Here is a 20285-nt window from a genome sequence, read left to right as displayed (position 1 = left end):
CACCACAGCACAAAACCAGTTCTCGCTCGTTGCTGAACTTGGAAATCTCGCCAGCACAGGCCAGGGGAAAGTACACTGCGCAGGCAAAGGGGCTCATCGTGAGTTTGGGCACTGAGACACCTTTTATCAGGGCAGATTAGAGGGAGCTTTGCTCTGCATCCAAGCCATGCTGCACCTGCCCCGGGGTTACATAGGCACAGGTAGTACACCGCATTCTAACTCCTCATTACACCATTAGAACAAGGGTTTTGTAACTTGAGAAGTGGTATTAGTTTGTGGGCATAACCACATTAGGGTCCAATAACCTGTTGTGCACTTTTTGTTTGGGTGAGGTGACTAAATTGAGGCCTGCCTTGACTTGTTTCAGTAGTTCTGGTAGGTATTAATGCACTATTTAAGGGAGAGCTAATCCCGGGAATTGAGCTCCTGTCCTGGCCAACATTGCTCCCAATCAATGCCACTGAGAGAACTGTGTCCTCATCTCCTTCCTGTTTGGCAAAACCCTTGCTGTGCGCAAAATGGCTGCTGCGTTTGCCTGCGCAATAACAGCAAATGCATTTTAAGGCTGTGAAGCACTTCAGGAAGCCCTGAGAGGGGTGAGGCGCAAAATAAAGGCAGTTTCTTTTCCTTTTTTATTGTTCTTTCTCTTTTTTAAAAAAAAAACACAGCCTGCGCTCACAGTGGAAAGGACAGCACTTCTCCCCTGAAGCGAACTGGCCAGAACTGCAATAATCTGCAAGGTACTTGCTGCAAAGCTTGATGGGATTTTTTTTTCCCTCTTGAAATCAAAACAGAAGAATTTGACTCTTTTTCAGGGCCTGGACTAAGATTGGGAGACCAGTTTGGTTTCCTAGAGAAGGGATGGACAAACTTGTGTCTTTGTGGGCCATGTAGGTGGTTGCTGTGGAGCTGGGGCAGGGCATGACATACATAAAGTTTATCTCCCATGTTCGGACTAACTTGTATATCAAGTTGCAGATGCCAACATGTTGTGGTGTTCAGATGAGGACTTATCCAGCTACGAGGCAACAGGGCTCTTGCCAAACCTCTAGGCCGAGACTATTCATAGGGGCAAACTCATTCGGGAAGTGCAAGTAAGGCTTGAGTTGCCAGTGTCTCAAGGACTGGTTTGTCAGGGTGGGGGGGGAGCCTCATGGTGCAACAGCTATAGGGTGGATGCCATTGCCATAGATGGCAGGCATTGGTTAAATGAATGGTGGAGCCCACCACAAATTCGTATTCTGTCCCCAGGGTTCCCTGTTTGATTGAATGCTTCAGGAAGCCAACTCGAGGTGTTTGACATTTTTGTGCAGTAGTTTTGAGAAGAAAACAGGTAGTCCCGGGCCCTTCTGAAGGCCGTTGGTGGAAGTGCGTTACTGCCCACTTCCTGCCCCCTTTTAGTTTTAAATATTTCGCTATAGGTCCTGTGGGGTGGGGACGACTGGCGAATGCAGACACACAAACCACCATGTGCCGTATTCTCTTCTTTGCTGCTCCAGATCGAAACTTTAATGTGTTGCGGTGCCTCGGTGCCTGTGCTGTGTGCGCGCGCAAACGCCAAGCCACCTGCATTGAAGAAATGTTTCAAACTGCCCTGCTTGCCATGTTCTTTTATGCTGAGCCTCGATAGTGTGGGCCTTCTGCCACTGGGTGTCCACAGCTTCACCTCAGTGAGTGTTGTTGATGGCCAGGTGAACCACCCATCTGCAGTTGGTGCCACTCTTCATTTTATTTTACATGTGAAGCAGCCTCATACCTAGAGGGGTAAGTATGCGAAGCCATGTTCCTCTGCAGCTCCTAGCCTTTATTTCTTTTGGAATGAGCTCTTCCCACTCGCCTGAGCAAGTTTTGGCAAGTTAACTTTCGGCACTGCAGCTGGTTGAGCAAGTCCTGGTTACTGGAAGCCATTGGCACTTGGGACTGTAAAAAAGCAGCTCCTGATTCGCCATCCGTGGCACTCCTAAGCATAAACCACCCAATGTTCACACAGTTCACACTTTTACCCAGTTCTCCCAGTCAGTTGCCTCCACAGGCCAAAATGGCCTCTGAATAGGCCTGCAGGAGACTGGCAGCAGACTTCACATATAAACGTGGGAGAGTGACACAATGGTAGGTTTTGATGGTATCATTCTCCCAGGACCATGCTAAGGGATGATGTAAGAGTGCCATTGTTGATTTTCAACTTGCCTTGGCCAAGCTTAGTGAGGGAAATGTCCCGTTTGAAGGTTAGCAATTGTGAGCGGCCATTTTTAAATTTTTAAAGCTGGAACATTTAATCTTATCAACGGACTTCTTGCTTTCTTGTTTTCCCCTCCTCCAGGTCCAAAAGACGATGCATTTGACGGTTGGGGTCCTGTGGAACTGGCAGCGGTGATTGCCGGGCCAGTGTTTCTCCTGTGCGTGGTGCTGATGGTGACCGTGTTCCTGTGCCATTACCATCACCAGCGAGCCTACCATGACCGCAACCAGCTGGACATGGAGGAGCCGTCCTGTGACCACATGTACATCTCTGAGGGGAAGTCGTTGAAGGACCTCATGTTTGACATGACTACCTCAGGATCTGGATCTGGTAGGGCTTATGATTGACCAGGGTTGGTGTGGTTCGGTTGTGGGGGGGGGGTTGGTGTTCAAACCAGGGAATGGGTGACTGATCCACTTGATCAATTCCTCTCTCAGTGATTCCCTGGCATTAAAGTATTCTCTTCCGTTTGCACTATCGATTTGATTAAGCAGAAGGTGTGATTTTCAAGTCCGGTCACTGGAACGCAACTCTATATCTGGCAAGACTTGTGGTTCTTTTCCGCTCCCCTCTGCACCCACCTTGCCTACTCCCACCTCTCCTGGAGGTGGTGACTCTTGCAGTCAACCTTTCGCTTGTGAGCCTAGGTGACAGCAGGGCATGTGGCCATGGGGAGCCACCTAGGCTGTTGATGATACTATCCAGAGCCTCCCTGTCTCTCTGTGGAGTCTCGGGGTGGTGATCTGGAGCAGGAGTACAAGCTATTTTCCTGAGCGAGTGCTACACTGCGGTGCTGTCTTTCAGATAAGTTGTAAAACTGTGAGGCCCTCGAGTGGGTTTAAAAGATCCCCCTGGCTCTATTTGGAAGAGGAGTAGGGGAGTCATCCCTCTGGCCAATGTTCATCCCACCACTAACATCAGAGCTGATAAAGCAGACGATCTGCTCGTTCATGCTTGTGGGCAATTTGGCAGAGTGGGGAAGTTCTCCTGATGCCCAGTACTGCCAGTGCACTTTAGTCATTCACATGTGCCACTTTTCCCAGCTTAATAGGGTGAACTTGTTAACCATCGTTCACTCCACTCTAAAAGGTTTGAGACTTTACATGGCGATCGATGGGTAATGATTGTTTTCCCGGTAGGTTTGCCGTTATTTGTGCAGCGCACCATCGCGAGGACCATTGTCCTTCAAGAAATAATTGGCAAAGGCCGCTTCGGGGAAGTGTGGCGAGGGAAATGGAGGGGCGGTGACATTGCTGTCAAAATATTCTCCTCTCGGGAAGAGCGCTCATGGTTCAGGGAAGCGGAGATCTACCAGACGGTCATGTTGCGCCATGAGAATATTTTGGGGTTCATCGCAGCAGACAATAAAGGTACGGCGAGCGTTTCTTTGCTTTGCTTTGCATCGGCGGTGGTTCTAGTGTGGGTTGGGTCTGTGCCCAGAGGTTAGTGCTCCTGAAGCCCCTCCCGTCTGATGGGGGGGATTCAGGTCCTCGTGCAAAGAGCTGTGATGGACAGAATGGCTGTAAGCCTCCCATGGGTTGACACTCCTACCACAAGTGAAAGAGCAGCTGATGCTGGAGTCCACGGCACAGCCACTGCTTTCCCGCTGTCTGAAATGCCAAGACAGAAGTAGCTGTAAATCGGTGCCTTATATTCCTGAACTGCTCTTTGCGATGGGAATTGAGGGGGAAAGCCAGTCCATTTGTTCAATGGATTTGACTACTCTTTCACCTGAAATTTTACAAATAACACAAATCAAATATGGCCCAACTGTATACGTTTAAACAAACAGCAGTAACTACTTGCATTTATAGTGTCTCTAATGCCCCAAGGTGCTTCACAGGTATGTTACCAGACAGGTTTTGAGATCGAGCCACACAGAGACTTTTAGGACAAGCGACCAAAAGCTTGCTCAAATAAGTATGTTTGAAGCAGTGTCTTAAAAGGGGAAGAGAGATGTTTAGCGAGGGAATTCTAGAGCTTTAGGGCCTTAGCTGCTGAAGGCAAGGCTGCCAATGGTGGAGTGATCAAAATTGGGGGTGCACGAGGAGCGCAGAGTTGGGTTTCCAGGTATATTAGACACCATGCTGACTGTTTGTTTGGATGAGGAGCTTTTGAGGGCCAAGTACATGAGGGAGAAAGGAATAGAAGGATATGCAGTTGGGTGGGAGAAGGTTTGTGCAGAGCAGAAATGTTCCATTGCTTTTATTTTGACCTTTTTTTCCATTTTCTCCCCCTGCCCACGCTCCAGATAATGGAACATGGACACAGCTATGGTTAGTGTCTGACTATCACGAACATGGCTCTCTCTTCGACTACCTGAACAGGTATACAGTCACCATTGAAGGGCTGATCAAGCTGGCTCTCTCAGCTGTCAGTGGGTTGGCACACCTGCACATGGAGATCGTGGGCACTCAGGGTAAGTCAAGGGTGAGAATTCCTCCCCTGTTAAGTGTGTGCGTGTGTGGAAATGTGTCTCAGGCCTAGCTCCCATTGCTGTTTTATACTGACACCATTTTAATTCTGTGAGGCAGCTCTGGATGTTTACGTGCTTAATCTGATAACCTCGTATTGGCGGCAGAATAGTCACCCTGGTGACCAGCTGAAACCCCAGGATGGGTGTAGGGGCCTTGTGAACGCGCCATCAGATTAAGGGAGTGGGGCCCCGGGAGTACAACAACAACTTACATTTGTATAGCACCTTTTGTGATCAGACAAGATGTGATACTGAGCCACATGTGAAAACTAACACTGTTAGTTGAGGGGCAGCATGTCGATGAGAAATAGGAGGGGGATGAGATCCTTGGGAGACACCAGGGGTAATGGTGCGGGAGCAGGAAGTCCCTGCTGGACTCCGTAGTGTAGTGTAAAGTCCCAATGACACCCTGTGTGTACAACTTCCCTTCCTGGAGCCCCCAGTCCCGCCACCACCATGATAGGGAATATTGCTAAGAGTTCTCTCTCCTCAGGAACAATTGATATCACTCCCTCCTCAAAACCCCACCTTCGACCTCTTGCAAAAGTGCTGTCCTACTCTCAACCTCCTTCCCAAGTCCTTGAATGTGTTGTCATTTCCCAAATCTGTGCCCATCTTTCTTGCAGCTCCGCACTTGTATGCCTCCAATCAGGTTTCTATCCCTGTCACGGCATTAAAACAGCCCTTCGCAAAGTCACAATTGTCATTCTATGTGACAAAGGTAAACTTTCCCTCCTCGTCCTTCTCGACCTGTCTGCAGCCTTTGACACGGTTTGACCACACCATCCTCCTCCAACACCTCTCCACTGTCGTCCAGCTGGGTGGGACCTGCTCTCACCTGGTTCCATTCTTATCCATCTAATCGGAGCCAGAGAATCACTGGAAATGGCTTCTCTTCCTGCTCCTGCACCATTACCTCTGGTGTCCCCCCCAAGGATCTATCCTTGGCCCCCTCCTATTTCTCATCTACATGCTGCCCCTCAGTGACACCATCCGAAAGCACAGTGTTAGTTTTCACATGTACGTTGATGACACCCAGCTCGACCTCACCCCCACCTCTCTCAACTCCTCCACTGGTGCTAAATTATCAGACTGCTTATCCGACACCCAGTACTGGATGAGCAGAAATTTCCACCAATTAAATATTGGGAAGGCTGAAGCCACTGACAACAAATCTGTTCACAACCTTATTGTCATGCTAGGCCCTGAAATGAGGCTTCAACCACATACCTGCGCCATCACCAAGATGGCCGATTTCCACCTCTTGTGACTTTGCCCCTGTCTCAGCTCATCTGCTGCTGAAACCCTCATCCGTGCCTTCATTACCTCTAGACTCGACTGTCCCAATGCGCTCCTGGCTGATCTCTCACATTCTATCCTCCGTAAACTTGAGCTCATCCAAAACTCTGCCTGTGGTCTTAACTCACACCAAATCCATTCACCTATCAGCCTCATGCACACTGACTCCATGGGTTCCTGGTCAAGCAGTGCCTTGATTTTTAAAATTATTTTCAAATCCCTCCATGATCTCGCCACTCCCCCGCCATCTTCATAATTTCCTCCAGTCCCACAGATCTCCGAGATCTCTGCGTTCCCCTAATTCCAGCCTCTTGAGCATCCCCGATTCTAATTGCTCCATCATTGGCGGCCATACTTTCAGCTGCCTGGGCCCCAAGCTTTGGAATTCCCCTCCCTACACCTCTCCACCTCACTTTCCTCCTTGAAGACACTCCGATCTCTTTGACCAAGCTTTTGGGTCATCTTGCTTAGTATCACCATATAAGTTGGGTGTCATATTTTGTTTTATAATGCCCCTGTGAAGCACCTTGGGATGTTCTGTTAAAGGTGCCATATAAGGAGGTTTTTTGTGGGATCTTGCTGTGCACAAATTGGTGCCACGTTCCCTGCATTAGAACAGTGAGTGCGCTTCAAAGGTTGCAAGGTGCATGGGACCTCTGGAGGTAGTGAAAGATGCTATGTGAATGCAAGTCTTTCTGCAAATAGAGACTCCACTTCAGCTCCCCATGTGAGTACCAATGATTATAGCAGACTCCTGATGGGAAAGGAGCAGGAACACACTGCGTAATTTTGCTAGGTGCGGTTATCAGGCAGTTGGCCTCTGCCATCATATCTGTGCTGGGTGCTACCATGAATCCTTTGCTGGGAGTTGAGATAGGTGAGCAGTCTTGAGCTGGCTCCTTTGGTTTACGAATCACCCACACAATTGGACAGCGATGGATGATCGCGCACAGGAAAATGAATCCTTTCGAAGAAGGGAAACCAGCCGAACAAACATTGATCTGAGTGAGGTGACCGGAAAAGGCCTACCTCACCATTTCCAGCCCAGGCTGTGGTGATTAACAGATAAGCCTGATGAGCAACTATTCATACACAGATTTAACATTTCTGTAAATCAAGGGATTAAGTTCCCTGTTACACTCCCTCCTGCGCAGGAATGCGATTGCACAACAGGAAACATTAACATTCTTAAGCTTCTTTTCTCAAGGCAGTTAGAATGTGGAACTTGCTACCAATGGGAATAACATTTACGGGAAAGCTAGGCAAACACATGAGAAAGGCATATGTAATTAAACTGATATGATGAAGGTTGGGAAGAGGCTTGTGTGCAGCATAAACACCAGCACAGACCAGTTGGGCCGAATGGCCTATTTCTGTGCTATAAAAGTCCCACAGTGTTGTCATTGTACTGCATTACGTGCAGACCCTTAGTACCCTCCATAAACTTGATTTTATCCAAAATTCTGCTGCCCATACCTTAACTCGCACCAAGTCCCATTCCCTATCGCCCCTGTGCTCACTGACCTACGTTGGCTCCCAGTCTGGCAATGTATTGATTTTAAAAATCTCATCCTTGTTTTCAAATCCCTCCGTGACCTCGCCCCTCGCTATCTCTCTGTATTCCTCCAGCCCCACACCCCTCCGAGATCTCTGCACTCGTCAATTGCGCATCCCTGATTTTCATTGCTCCACTATTGGTGGCTGTGCCTGCGGTTGACCAGGCTGTAAACAACTCTGGAACTTCCCCCTCCTCCATGCCCCCGGCCCCCCCCCAAACTGCGCATGCACAGCCCTTTCCACCTCTTCCTCCTTGAAGACTCTCCTTTAAAACCTAACTTTGACCAAGCTTTTGGTCATCTGCCCTAATATCTCCTTACGTGGCTTGGTCAGAAATCCACCAAGTTGCTATTGGCCCCTATATTCCCAATTGTTGTCTTTCTGTAATATAGCTGACCAGCAGTGGGCAATTGATAGCACGATATTCTCTAGCAACCAAATTTTGCAATAAGATAAAAGTCCCTTTAAGCTTAATCTTGCAATGTGGGTGTGGTGCAATGATGTAGCAAGCTTCAATGGAATACACTTCCACAGGCTACTCACAACAAGTAGCCTGATAATACTGATTAAAATCAGCGGGAGACCCCTATATGCCATATATACCTGACCTTTGCCCCATATCCCATGATACCTTTTGGTTAACAAATTCCATTAATCTCACATTTAAAAATAGCAGTTGATCAAGCATCAATTGCCATTTGCAGAAGAGAGTTCCAAACTCCTGTCACCCTTTCATGTGAAGATCTGCTTCCTAATTTCACTCCAGCAAGGCCTGGTTTGTAAAACTCCCCAATCGACTCTGGTTTACAGGTAGCTGAGAGGCTGGGTCACCCAGTGGGCAAGTGCCGCTAATTCGTTTTGGTCTGGGGGAAGAACTTGCATTTATATTGCACCTTTCATGACCAAGGGCCTGTTGTAACATAGGATATGTGACAGCCCATTTGTGCACAGCAAGAGCACACAGGTGGCAAAGTGATGGGCACTGAGCGCACCCTCTGAGCAGAGATTATCAGCAGCAGGATAAAGGGCACTGGCATAAGCTAAGACAGGGTGGGCTGGCATGGAGGGAGAATGTTTGGGTCTCTTCACGTTTCAATTGGAAAAGTGCATGGTGGTGGTGAGTTACAGTTCACTCAAGTCCGAGGTGTTGTGGCAGCATACGCTTTTTACACACAAGCTGTTGTCTGGCGCTCTGGACAATGATGATAGAGGCGCCAACATCACATGGCTGACCAGGAACATCACCTGCCATTGGTGTGTGTTGTAAATCTTTCCAAGTTGGCACTCGAGCTGTTTGGCCGCATGATGGCCAAGGAAGTCCTGAGTGGGACTTGAACCCGGAGCTTCTGGCTCAAAGACAGGGACACTACCCACTGTGCCACAAGACCGCTGAGGGAGAAGTCTATAGATGAATGTTATTGGCTAGGGGCAAAAAAAAAACAAAAAAAACTGCAGGTGCTGGAAATTGGAAACAAAAAACAGCAAATGATGGCAATGCTCAACCCCACCTGAGGATAGCACCTTTAGGAAACTATATCGGAAGGTGGACAACAGGAAGGTGGACTAGGTGAATCTATGGCATCTCTTCCAGCAGCCTTCAAATTTCCCATATCTCTATCACACTGCTGGTAGCATTGGGTTTTTCATAAAAATAGGGGCTGCTTTCAATTTTTTTTTCATACATATTTGTTGACGGCATATGGATGTCATTGGCATTGTATTTCCCATTCCTAATTGCCCCTTGAGAAGGTGGTGGTGAGTTGCCTTCTTGAACCACTGCAGTCCATGTGGTGTAGGTACACCCACAGTGCTGTTAGGGAGGGAGTTCCAGGATTTTGACCCAGCGACAGTGAAGGACGGTGATATATTTCCAAGTCAGGATGGTGAGTGACTTGGAGGGGAACTTCCAGGTGGTGGTGTTCCCATGTGTCTGCTGCCCTTGTCCTTCTAGATGGTAGCAATTGAGGGTGTGGAAGGTGCTGTCGAAGGAGCCTTGGTGAGTTGCTGCAGTGCATCTTGTATATGGTACACACTGCTGCTACTGTGTGTCAGTGGTGGAGGGACTGAATATTGAAGGTGGTGGATGCGGTGCCGATGAAGCGGGCTGCTTTGTCCTGGATGGTGTCGAGCTTCTTGAATATTGTTGGGGCTGCACTCATCCAGGCAAGTGGGGAGTATTCCATCACACTCCTGACTTGTGCCTTGTAGATGGCGGACAGGCTTTGGGGAGTCAGGAGGTGAGTTACTCTCTGCAGAATTTCCAGTCTCTGACCTGCTCTTGCAGCCACAGTGTTTATATGGCTGGTCCAGTTCAGTTTCTGGTCAATGATTCTGCGAAGAACTCCTCAAACTGATCTCCCTGTAGATGGTCAAAACACCTCGGGGGACGTTTTAGTGTTGCCTGAGCGGAGAGAGATGGAAATTGTTCAAACTCAGCAGCAAATAGCACATCTGAAGGCAGTGGTGTACCGTAGGAAATTGCTAAACCGACAGCGATTCCCACAGTGGAGAATTGGCATCCTTCCCCACCCCCACCCACCGACTTCACCATCACCCCCCTCTCTCCCGGCTGTTCACCTGAAGGCAGCCATTGATCATTAATGGCCCTTTCGTTAACAGCTCCTGAGGCTGGATTGCCTTCCCTTAACACAGGGAGACTCTTTCTCTCACAGGATGCGCTGTTAATGCATTTGCTGTTTAATCATGACAAAAACTATTTTAAAAGCTCGCCTTTGTTCCTGGACATCAGCAGGCAGTGTCCCATCAACTGGTGTCAAAAGGTTTAGTGTTAAAGGCAGGCGTCTGATTTCCTTTGGAGCCAGTCTGTTGGCTTTGAACTTCACTTTTTATAGCCAATGAGTGGGTGTTTCTCACAGCTCGTGGCAACAGTGCATTTCTTTTATAGCGCTCCTCGCAGACCGTGTGAAGGGGGGAGAGAGGAAAAACTGGTTGTGGGGGTGGTGGAGCCAAAGGAATAGTCAGTTTAACAACAGCCTGCATTTATATAGCGCCTTTTTGATGCACTAAACTGTTGCGAGGCGCTTCACAGGAGCAGTTATGGGGCAAAACTGGGACTCTGGCCCACAAGATATAGGGGCTAAAGCGTGGCCAAAGAGGTAGATTTTAAGGAGCGTGTTAAAAGGAGGTGAGAGATGGGGCAGGGAACCCTGTGCCAAAAGCCCTATTCTTGTCTCCTTTCCTCTTCTCCCTCCTTTCCATTGTTTAGTTTTTTTTGTGTGCTTTCTGTAGATCAGAGTGTGATCCCATGTAACCTTGTGTCTTTTCAGGCAAGCCTGGGATTGCCCATCGAGATTTGAAGTCCAAAAATATTTTGGTGAAGAAAAACGGCACCTGTGCTATAGCTGATCTGGGCCTAGCTGTCAGGCACGACTCGCTGACTGACACCATCGACATTGCCCCCAATCAGAGAGTGGGCACAAAACGGTAACAATTCAAATCTGCTCCTTCCCCTCCATTTGCGACCTTTGCCCTCTAAGGAGTAGCACTAATCCCATTTCCCATATTAAATTCCAGTATTTCAGTTTAGGTAGGTGCAGGAGTGGGGAAAACCTTTTATTGCTGGCAGGAAATGCACTAGGCGACGCAAGTTGCCATGGTAGCTCTTGTGTAGGCCCAACACCACCTGAGGGGTTGGCGAGCAGAAGCAGGCAGGATAAGTTGTCCCAAGCACTCGTGTGCCACCATAACCTGTTTTTTGCATTGTACAACTGCAGCTGACGTCGCACACGCTGATCTGAGGCCTTGTTCCAGCAGAATTGACAACTTGCCATTTTTGGGGCCTGGTTGCTTAACTCCTCAGCGAAGCCTCATGATGGAGAATGACCAGACAGTTGAAACGTAAACTGGGTGCGACTGTGCGGGGAGACTGATATTGTAGGATCTGTTCCCCTGAGAATGGGAGAGGTGATTCAAAAGCCCCATCTCGGAACACTCGGAAAGCTCCGAGGTAACATTTTTCCCACCTGCACCCATGGCCGGGGAATTTCAGCACAAAGAGGGACTGTCTGAATGAATTTAAACCATCGGATCAGGTGATTTGAATGCAGCCTAGGGTTGAGGGGATGAAAGCACTCTTGTTAGGAGTGGGATTTTGTGCTGAGAATTCAGAGCAGGCTGTCCTGTAGCTGACTAAAGGTTACAATCCCTGTCAAAACTTGACCATATTCTGACAATTATTTCTGCAAAGGGGGTAAAAAAGTGTTTTTAATATTGTCAGCCACCGTCATTGGTGCATTCTCCATGGCAACACCCTACCAATTAGAGTCCACTTGCCAACCAATCAACACTCTCTTCACATGCAGTATAAATTGTTGTTTCCCCCTTATATTGGTATTCTTGCAAAGTGTCCTGATGAGTGCAAGATGAAAAGCTTCAACATGTCTCTTTTTTAATACTCAAATTCTGTACTACCAAACAACTGTTGTCAGCAGGTGAGATTGCCCAGGACTTGAAAACTGCTCTGAGGTTTCAGAGCGCTGCAACTGGAGCTTCACAGGAAGCCAGTGAGGCCTATTTGGTTGGTCTGTTTGAGGACATCAGCCTGTGTGCCAACCATGCCAAATGAGTGACCATTGAGAATAACTATCAACAGCTTTAAGCAATATAACTCGATATGACGATCTGGAAAAGCCACAATCTAAATTTATATATATTTTGAATTTTTAACATTGTGCAACTGAAAGCTCTGCTTCCAGAAGCTAAACAATGAGTAGATTTTAATAAAGATCATTTAACATTTTATTCTGCAAGTTAAAGGAAAATAAGATTGGATTTGCCTCCATGTTATAGAAGGCGTATCGGGACACTGGAGAAGGTGTGAGAATGATTTGCTAGAATACCAAACCTGAGAAGTCCTACCTATCAGGAAGGACAGGCTAGGGCTCTTTTCTCTAGTAAAGAGAAGGCTGAGAGGTGAGCTGACCGATTTTTAAGAATGAAGTTTTGACAGGGTGGATGTGGTGAAGATGCATTGTGGGAGAGACCAGCTGCCTTCCCTGTGAATATTGCTATTCCGACATATTTGGAAGGTCAAGAGTCATCTGGTTTAATTTAATATTTGCTTTTGTCTGGTTTTATTCTGTGATTCCCGCCCTTTAGTTAACAATCTCCCTCTGTTTTCTCTTTGAAGTTACATGGCCCCTGAAGTACTGGACGAGACGATCAATATGCAACACTTCGATTCCTTCAAGTGTGCTGACATTTACGCCCTCGGGCTGGTGTACTGGGAGATAGCTCGCAGATGCTCCACCGGAGGTACTGAGCTGTTGCTGGAAGTTGCTTTCACTTCACACATCTTCCCCCTCGTGTTCTGAGGAGAGAAACCTGAGGCCTAAGTGCGGATTTGGTGTCTGTGCGAAGAGGCCTTGGCTTTGTGCCAGCGCCAGACATATTCATTGTGAATCTAGTTGTGAAGGCCCAAACTCGCTTTTTAACGCATAGGAACAGGAGGAGGCCACTCAGTCCCTCGAGGCCTGTTCCGCTGTTCAGTTAGATCACAGCTGATTTGTGCCTTAATTCCATTTACGTGCCTTGGTCCTGTAACTCTTAATACCCTCACCCATCTAACAAAGCAGAGCAAGGTTCCTTTTCCAGGAAGCCTCCCTCTAGTCCAGGTCAGGCTCTGACCATGGACGTGGGCTACAACTGTCATAAATCTGTGTTGAGCAAGACCATTTTTGCCCAAATACTATAGTTAGTCTGATTGTGCCCTGACTCCATTGAGACCAAGTCACTTGCCCGTGCCTGGCACAACCATGTTTTGGCATGCTCACCTAGGCTGACCAGTGACGTTTCCTTCCTAGTCTCGTACCTGGCACTGGGGAGGCAGGGATGGCATCCTGGAGTTACATGTTTCCCTCTGTGTTTACTGGGATTTAGGCTGCTGTGGGGCTTGCCAACCCTCCAGGATTGCCCTGGAGTTTCCAGGAATTGGGGGTTAATCTATAAGATGCTGCTGGGAGCAAAAACCAGGAGAAAAATCGTAGGGGCAGTTATTAACAAAAAAATAAGTGTTTATTTCACACTTAAATTTTAATTTATTAATTTATATTTTTTAAAAATTGGGGCTGGGTGGGAGGTGGTGGGAAAGGTGGTTTCACTTAACAGTCATGATTAATCCAACTGGGTAGCATGTGAGAAGGCAGTAAACCCAGATGGGCTAATGGCAGGAGTGTGGGGGCAGGGCCGTTTGAGGTGGGTGGTTTATGTGATGAAACATCCAGGAATGTGGCCAACCAGAGTTGGCAACCCAAGCTGGTATGGGGATGGTTCACAAGATTTACTGAACATGCTTCACTGACAGTACATTTTTTACCAGAAGGGAGGCAAAAGTGACACAGTATTTGTTCTGCCTTGGCAATGTGGGCTCTTCCTTTACTGAAGACGCTAGCTCTTGTTGGATAACAGTCCTGGAGTGGCAATTCCCTATGTGTGAATTTAGATATAGACTCATGGACATTTACAGCACAGAAGGAGGCCATTCAGCCCATTGTATCTGTGCCGGTCAACAAAGATCTGACTACACTAATCCCATTTTACAGTGCTTGACCCATAGCCCTGGAGGCTATGGCAACACAAGTGAATATCTAAATAGTTCTTAAATGTTATGAGAGTTCCTGACTCAACCACCAGTTGGGTATAGTGATGGGGATTTTCCCTTCTCCTCTTGTTAGATTTCTACTTGTATTTTAGGGAAGTGTTGGCCCCTTGTGAGTCTGTCAAATTCAATCTTTCAAGTTCTATTCAGATGGAGAACTATTCCAAACATTTTTTAGAATTTGACAGTTCTTTATATGGTTACATTTTTTTTCCCAGGAGTCCATGAGGATTATCAGCTGCCATACTTTGACCTTGTGCCCTCTGACCCCTCCATAGAGGAAATGAGGAAGGTTGTTTGTGAACAGAACCTGAGGCCAAATGTCCCCAATATTTGGCATACTAATGAGGTAAGGCTGTGGGATGGGGTACAGGGGTATCAGTTGGAAACTTTTACTTGTTTAAAAACGTCCTGCCATCCTAAAAGGCCTTAGCTGCTGCAAAGGGGATTTGACATTGGCATTCCAAATACAACCTGAGGCCCAAGTCCCGTTCACCAATGAGCCGTGAGTTATTGCTCCCGTTGCCATGGTGCACCACTCCTGAGGATGGCCCTTACATAGTGCAACGCTATAATAGTGCTTATGTGCAGCACTGAAGGGTGTGCTGCACTGTCACAGATGATGTCTGCCCTCTCAAGTAGATGTAAGGGATCTCTTGGCCCTATTGCAAAGAAAGAGCAGGGGAGTTCGCCCTTGTGTCCTGGCCAATGTTTATCCCTCAATCAACATCACAGATAAACAGATTATCTGGTCATTATCAGTTTGCTGTTTGTGGGAGCTTGCCGATGCAAATTAGCTGCTGTGTCTCCCCATGTTACAACAGTGACTGCACTGTTAAAGAGTACTTCATTGGCTGTAAAGCACACCTTTTTGGCCAGACTGGAAGCTGATCTGGAACTGGATGAGCCTGGGTGGGATCTAGGTAGCCCTTCCTTAGGTGGCTCTTCCCTGTCAAGTGACCTGATCCAAGGGACCTTGAGGAAAGGGCATCAGCCGTGTCGGGGCTTTCTGTTAGACTGAGGAAGCAGAGAGGCCAACTCTGGACTTGTGCCTGGCGACGTTTCCTTACTGTTATCCATCTCTCTTTTAAAAACCAGGCATTACGAGTCATGACCAAGATCATGCGGGAGTGCTGGTACGCCAACGGAGCAGCCAGGTTGACGGCTCTCCGCATCAAGAAAGCGTTGTCACAGCTGAGCATACAAGAGGACGTGAAGATCTGAGGCGGGGAGCGAGAAGCAGGGAAGCATGGCACTGTGGAATCGAACCTACACACCACCTGCCACTGTGGCTGCAGAGCAATGTCTACCTCACTACATAAAGAGCCAATCCTGCTGAAGTGTTGACTGGAAGAGTATCCTGTTTTATTGGGGGTGGTGGGAGGGAAGGCAAACAGGGTGGTGGGGGAGGTTTGAGGAAAGCTTAAGTAAGCCAAGACTACAATAAAGTATTAGGAACTTCTTATGGATCTCATTTTGATAAGAAAGTGGTAATTTTCATAACCCAGAAGGGACAAAATGGCTTCCCAGCAATGGTGAAGGCCGGAACTGCTCATGACGAAAAATTGTCTTCGAGCAAACGATGAAAATATTTGGTTTGTTTTGAAATTGCAATGTGTTCCTTAAACAGTGGGCCCCCCCCCCGCCCCCCCAAAGTTGTGTTTTCTTTTAAATTTTGTTTTAGAAATTCCCTTTTTAATGTCTTTTTCAGGTCCATGTAAGAAATGGAGGACGTTGTTCTCTGTTTTTATTGTTGTATAACTTAAATGGAATTGCCAGGTAGGAGGGACAGGAGAAGCGATTTATTGAAACTGAGCTCTCTAATCCCTCGTTTTAACAAACAGGTTTTCAGATTATTACATGAGGAAGGTTAACTTTTTATCAAAAGAAAATATAAATCTTCAGTGCAGCCTGGCTGACCGACCTCCTGGGCTGTTTCCTTGACGGTACATCCTTGAGGTTTTAAAGTTGGGTCACCTAGGGTCCTAACCCACCCAACAGTTCTCGACTGTAAGAAAATTAGAGTCCGCTAGCACTGTGTCAGCTGGGATTTTGGCAGACACTGCCCCTTCACTTTCCTTGGGTTTGAGGGCAATTATGTGAAATGCTCGCACTATTGTCCATGTAGCTTAGAGAAACACACAGGAGCATCGCCATAGATTGTAGTCCTTCCCAAAACATTGGCTGTGTTTGGAGAGAGCTGTCGGAACAAGGAGGCTAAATTTACAAAACTGGTCTGTGAAGAGAACTGGTTTAAGGTGATGAATTAGAAGCTTCAAACTGGGAACTGCCTTGAGGTTATTGAATTGATTGTTCCCACTGTAGTTCCTTAAATAGGCCCAGCAACAGCCCTGGGTAAATAGACTGAAGCATTTCCGAGAATATTGGGTTTGGGCAGCCATCACTGAATGGGAAATAATGCTGCCATCTTTGGACCCAGTAGCCTTCTGACCCAAGACCAGAAGTCTGGGATGCCTGTTGGATTAAAGATTCCCACACTAAGGAACCCAATTTGGCGGAGTTGTTGAGGACCAAGTGTTGCAGCGCTTGCTTTCAGCCATCAGAGGCCTCCTGCATTCCCAGTGAGTTCTACACAGCTTGGCAGTGAAGGGTGCTGGTGACACCTAGTGGTGGTGTGTGTCAGTGCTCCAGTTCTCTATAAGGGGAAGCTGGTACCTCTCAAAACAGCGCACAGCACTTGTGAGCCTTGACTCTGTGCTTCAGTTCATTAAGAAAGGGAGATGGTGTATGTTTTGTCTCTGCTCTTCCCCCTCCCCTTTCAGAGTTGTCACCTAGCCAGTTTTTTGTAACTAGCCCAACAACATTCTTTTGCAATTGTTGATGGTTTTTAACTGGCTGTTTTTTTAACGTGATATTTGGAGAGGTGGGGTGGGGGAAAGTTGCTGATTAAAATTTGACTGGCAGCAATTGCGAAATCTAGCATGTGAACAAGGAGCAGGGGGACATACTATTTTTTTCTGGGGGGCTAGTTTTATTTTTCTTCCCCCAGTGTGACCTGTTGAGATTGCTCCAGATTTGAAATGTTTTAATGTACCTTGTGCAAAAGGTTACCTGTGCCATCATGTGGGGCAGTCACCAGGCTCGAGTACAAGAGGTGGTCAATCGAACTGCTGGCATCCCTGACACCAGCGACTGTTAGGGGCAGGGGGGAGGAAATGATTCCACCCTCACTGTTCATCAGCATTCTCTTTTTAGTGATCCAGTTTTTACCCTCGAGAGAGGCTATCTTAACTCTGTGCAGACTAGGAATTGAACCTTAAACCTGATTGATCTGTAATGCATTTGCCTACTGAACCAGCACCTGGCTTTTAAAAAAATAAATAAATAAATGCACTTGCCTCATTTCCCCCAACTGCAAGTGTTGCTCTACTTTTCAACTGTCAGGCACCTTGGAGGCACTTCAGAATTAAAATGTGGAGGTTGATTGCTTTTGAATTATGGGTTAAAGGGTTTATTGTCTGACCAGCACAGCATTAGAGTGAGGGCTCGACTCTTAAAATTTAAAAGGGCCTCATTGCCAAACCAGTCTCTGGGCAGTGAGGAGGAAATCCCCAGTCAAATATCATTCTATTATCACCCGCAAAGCCCCTCCTCCATCCCCCAGCTCCCCCCCCAGATCGGCACAGCAGCGAGGTCAGTGCACCTTCCTGTGTTGATATGACCGTGTAGTAAAAAGGCTGGCAGATGCTTTACCATTGGCAACCGTGCCCCTTCAATCACCTTCAGCCTCTCGTGCAGATAGTGTGGTGACCTGCTGAACATGTCCTGGCACTGAATGCCCACTTGATTTGGCACTGAACGCCAAAGTAGATTGGCATGTACTGCACGTGGGAATCGGTTACTCATTTTACTCAAAACTACTGACTTCCACCCATATCTTTTTTTTTAAAAAAAAATTTACCTCATGGTATGCAAATAGAAATCGTTACAATTGTAAATACTTTTGTTTTGATGTGAAACTTGATATTCTAGAGCTTGTATTTTGACTTTGACATGCTAGGCAAGTTTTAAGACTACTGCTGTTGTATAAACAAATCGCTTCATCTTTGAATATTTTTGTATGGGGCCTCTGTGCTGTTGTGGCTGGTGACGGTATTTGTAAATCTGTTTCTTCATGCTGCTAATACGATTTCGAATGCTGCACGGCCTCAAGAAAAGGGCCCACTGCACGATCAACTGGCCGAAACCTTGCTGGGTAAGGTTATCAGTGGGCAGGCAAACTGGCACGTAACCATCTGCCTGGTTTACACCAGTCGCTTTCAACTTCTGTTGGCTGCGGGGAGGGGAAATGGGGGAAGGTGGTAAGGGAAGGTCTTCTGCAAATACTAAAGTGCTTTCAAAGGGGCAATCCCCGCAACACTCCGAGGGTCAACTACACTCCAAAATTGTCCAAATTTCCAAAAAGCCACGTGCTACTTCCAAAGGAAAGTTGCCAACGTTTTAGAAGCAGGGTAACACTGAGCACATCTCTGCTGGCGTACTGGAGGATTGTTCTTTTGTTTATTGGTTGCTGCAATGCTGGACTGCAGTGCATGCTGGGCCTCAGAGAAGCCATATTGGAAAGGACAAGTTGCTTTTCTTAAAGGCACACCCCGCTTGTATTCTACAGAAGGAATAGTTGACATAACTGGGCAAATGGAGGGCAAGTGTGTCCTGTGCACCTCCGACAGCCAGAGCATATGCTGGGCGCGTGCATATTCACATCAAATCTTAATGGAAACTCCTCTCCGTTAACTTCTTCGTTTATTGCTTGGGCTTCAGGCGAATTTGGGAGTAGGGGGGAAAGGGTGGGGAAACTGCTGGATTTATCACATCCAAGCCTGATTCTGTCTGTCCAATGCCCACGCATACAGCAGAGCCACTGGATAGAGATGAGCAAAAGGTAGCTCTTCGACCGCCACCCACCTGAATCAGTCCAACCTTGCCACCATCTTGACTGAGCTCTAACTCTGCATGGACCAGTTCCATCTTGGTGGTGCAATCTAGAAAAGAACGTCCACTTTTTACTCTGACCTTGGCGTGCCCCAAAGTGCTTTACCAGGGAAGTACTTTTGAAGTGTCATCATTATTGTAATGTTGGAAATGCGGCAGCCATTTTGCACACAGCAAGCTCCCACAAGCAGCAAGCAATGTGACAACTGATCACTTGAGCTGCTTTACTGATAGTTGAGGGATAAATATTGGCCAGGACACCAGGGAGTGTTCCCCCTACTCTTGTTTTTCACAATAGGGCCATGGGATTGGTTACGTTAACCTGCAAAATCGAGGTCCTGTCTGTTCTCACGTTTCGATAGCAAGGCAGCACCTCCAACAGTGCAGCACTCCTCCCTCCAGTACTGCATGGGGAGCATAAACAGAGATTACGGGCTTGATTGTCTCGAGTGGGGCTTGAGCAATACTAGTGCAGCTGCCTTGTAATAAAAAGCAGCCAGGCAAGCTTGCTTAAGACTATTCTTTAGCCTCCAATCAATGCTGCTCTGACCCAGCCTTCATTTTTGCTGATAATCTGGCTTGATAGTGACAACATGGTTGGCCGTCCATGTACTAAACCCAACAAGGTTTCGGCCCATCCCACTGTGTATTTGAACTAACTGGAGTGTGTTTTAACTGATGTATTGCATTCTTCAAGGTTTGCGATCAGACTTGTGTGTACATATTGGAAAAATAAAGATGAATTTTTCATTTACGTTGGGTTTTTTGTTGTTGAAGCAATTGTGTTGTAGAATCATGGAACCTTACACCATTCGAAGGGTGCCATTCGGCCCATTGGGCCTGTGCTGGCTCTCTGAAAGAGCTGCCCATTAGCACACAGAGACTTGGGATTCATTAATAAGTTCATCCGCCCAGGGATTTATGCTGGTTACACTGCCCAGGTGAATGTGAACCTGTAGTTAATATTGAAACATGGGCCCATGGTTTTATGGGCAAGTACAAGAATTTGGCTTTTGAATTGCACTTTTTCCCCCTTTTAATTTTTTTTCATTTTGCAAACAATGCCCTGATTCGTTGCAGTTCAGTTCGGTAGCTGGCAGAAGTCTTTAGCTATGCTGCAACTGTAGCCATTTTTTTTCATGTAA

At 47.2% G+C, this 20285-nt stretch overlaps 1 protein-coding gene across 3 annotated transcripts in view; it reads left to right on the top strand.

The window, feature by feature from the left end:
* Positions 1 to 19894, top strand: part of LOC144672664 (activin receptor type-1B-like) — a 62131-nt gene extending 42237 nt beyond the window's left edge. For all 3 annotated transcript variants that reach the window (XM_078534542.1, XM_078534540.1, XM_078534541.1), the window contains 7 exons: positions 2321 to 2569; positions 3379 to 3609; positions 4491 to 4658; positions 10859 to 11015; positions 12721 to 12845; positions 14406 to 14536; positions 15286 to 19894. In XM_078534542.1, coding sequence (XP_078390668.1) covers positions 2321 to 2569; positions 3379 to 3609; positions 4491 to 4658; positions 10859 to 11015; positions 12721 to 12845; positions 14406 to 14536; positions 15286 to 15411 — 1187 coding nt within the window. In that variant the 3' untranslated portion in view covers positions 15412 to 19894. The remainder of the gene's footprint in view (positions 1 to 2320; positions 2570 to 3378; positions 3610 to 4490; positions 4659 to 10858; positions 11016 to 12720; positions 12846 to 14405; positions 14537 to 15285) is intronic.
* The last annotated feature ends 391 nt before the right edge of the window (positions 19895 to 20285 follow it).

Source organism: Cetorhinus maximus, chromosome X (assembly GCF_964194155.1).
Source record: "Cetorhinus maximus chromosome X, sCetMax3.hap1.1, whole genome shotgun sequence".
NCBI lineage: Eukaryota > Metazoa > Chordata > Chondrichthyes > Lamniformes > Cetorhinidae > Cetorhinus > Cetorhinus maximus.
The sequence above is the reverse complement of the archived record's forward strand: the minus strand, read 5'-3'. Positions and strand labels throughout refer to the sequence as shown.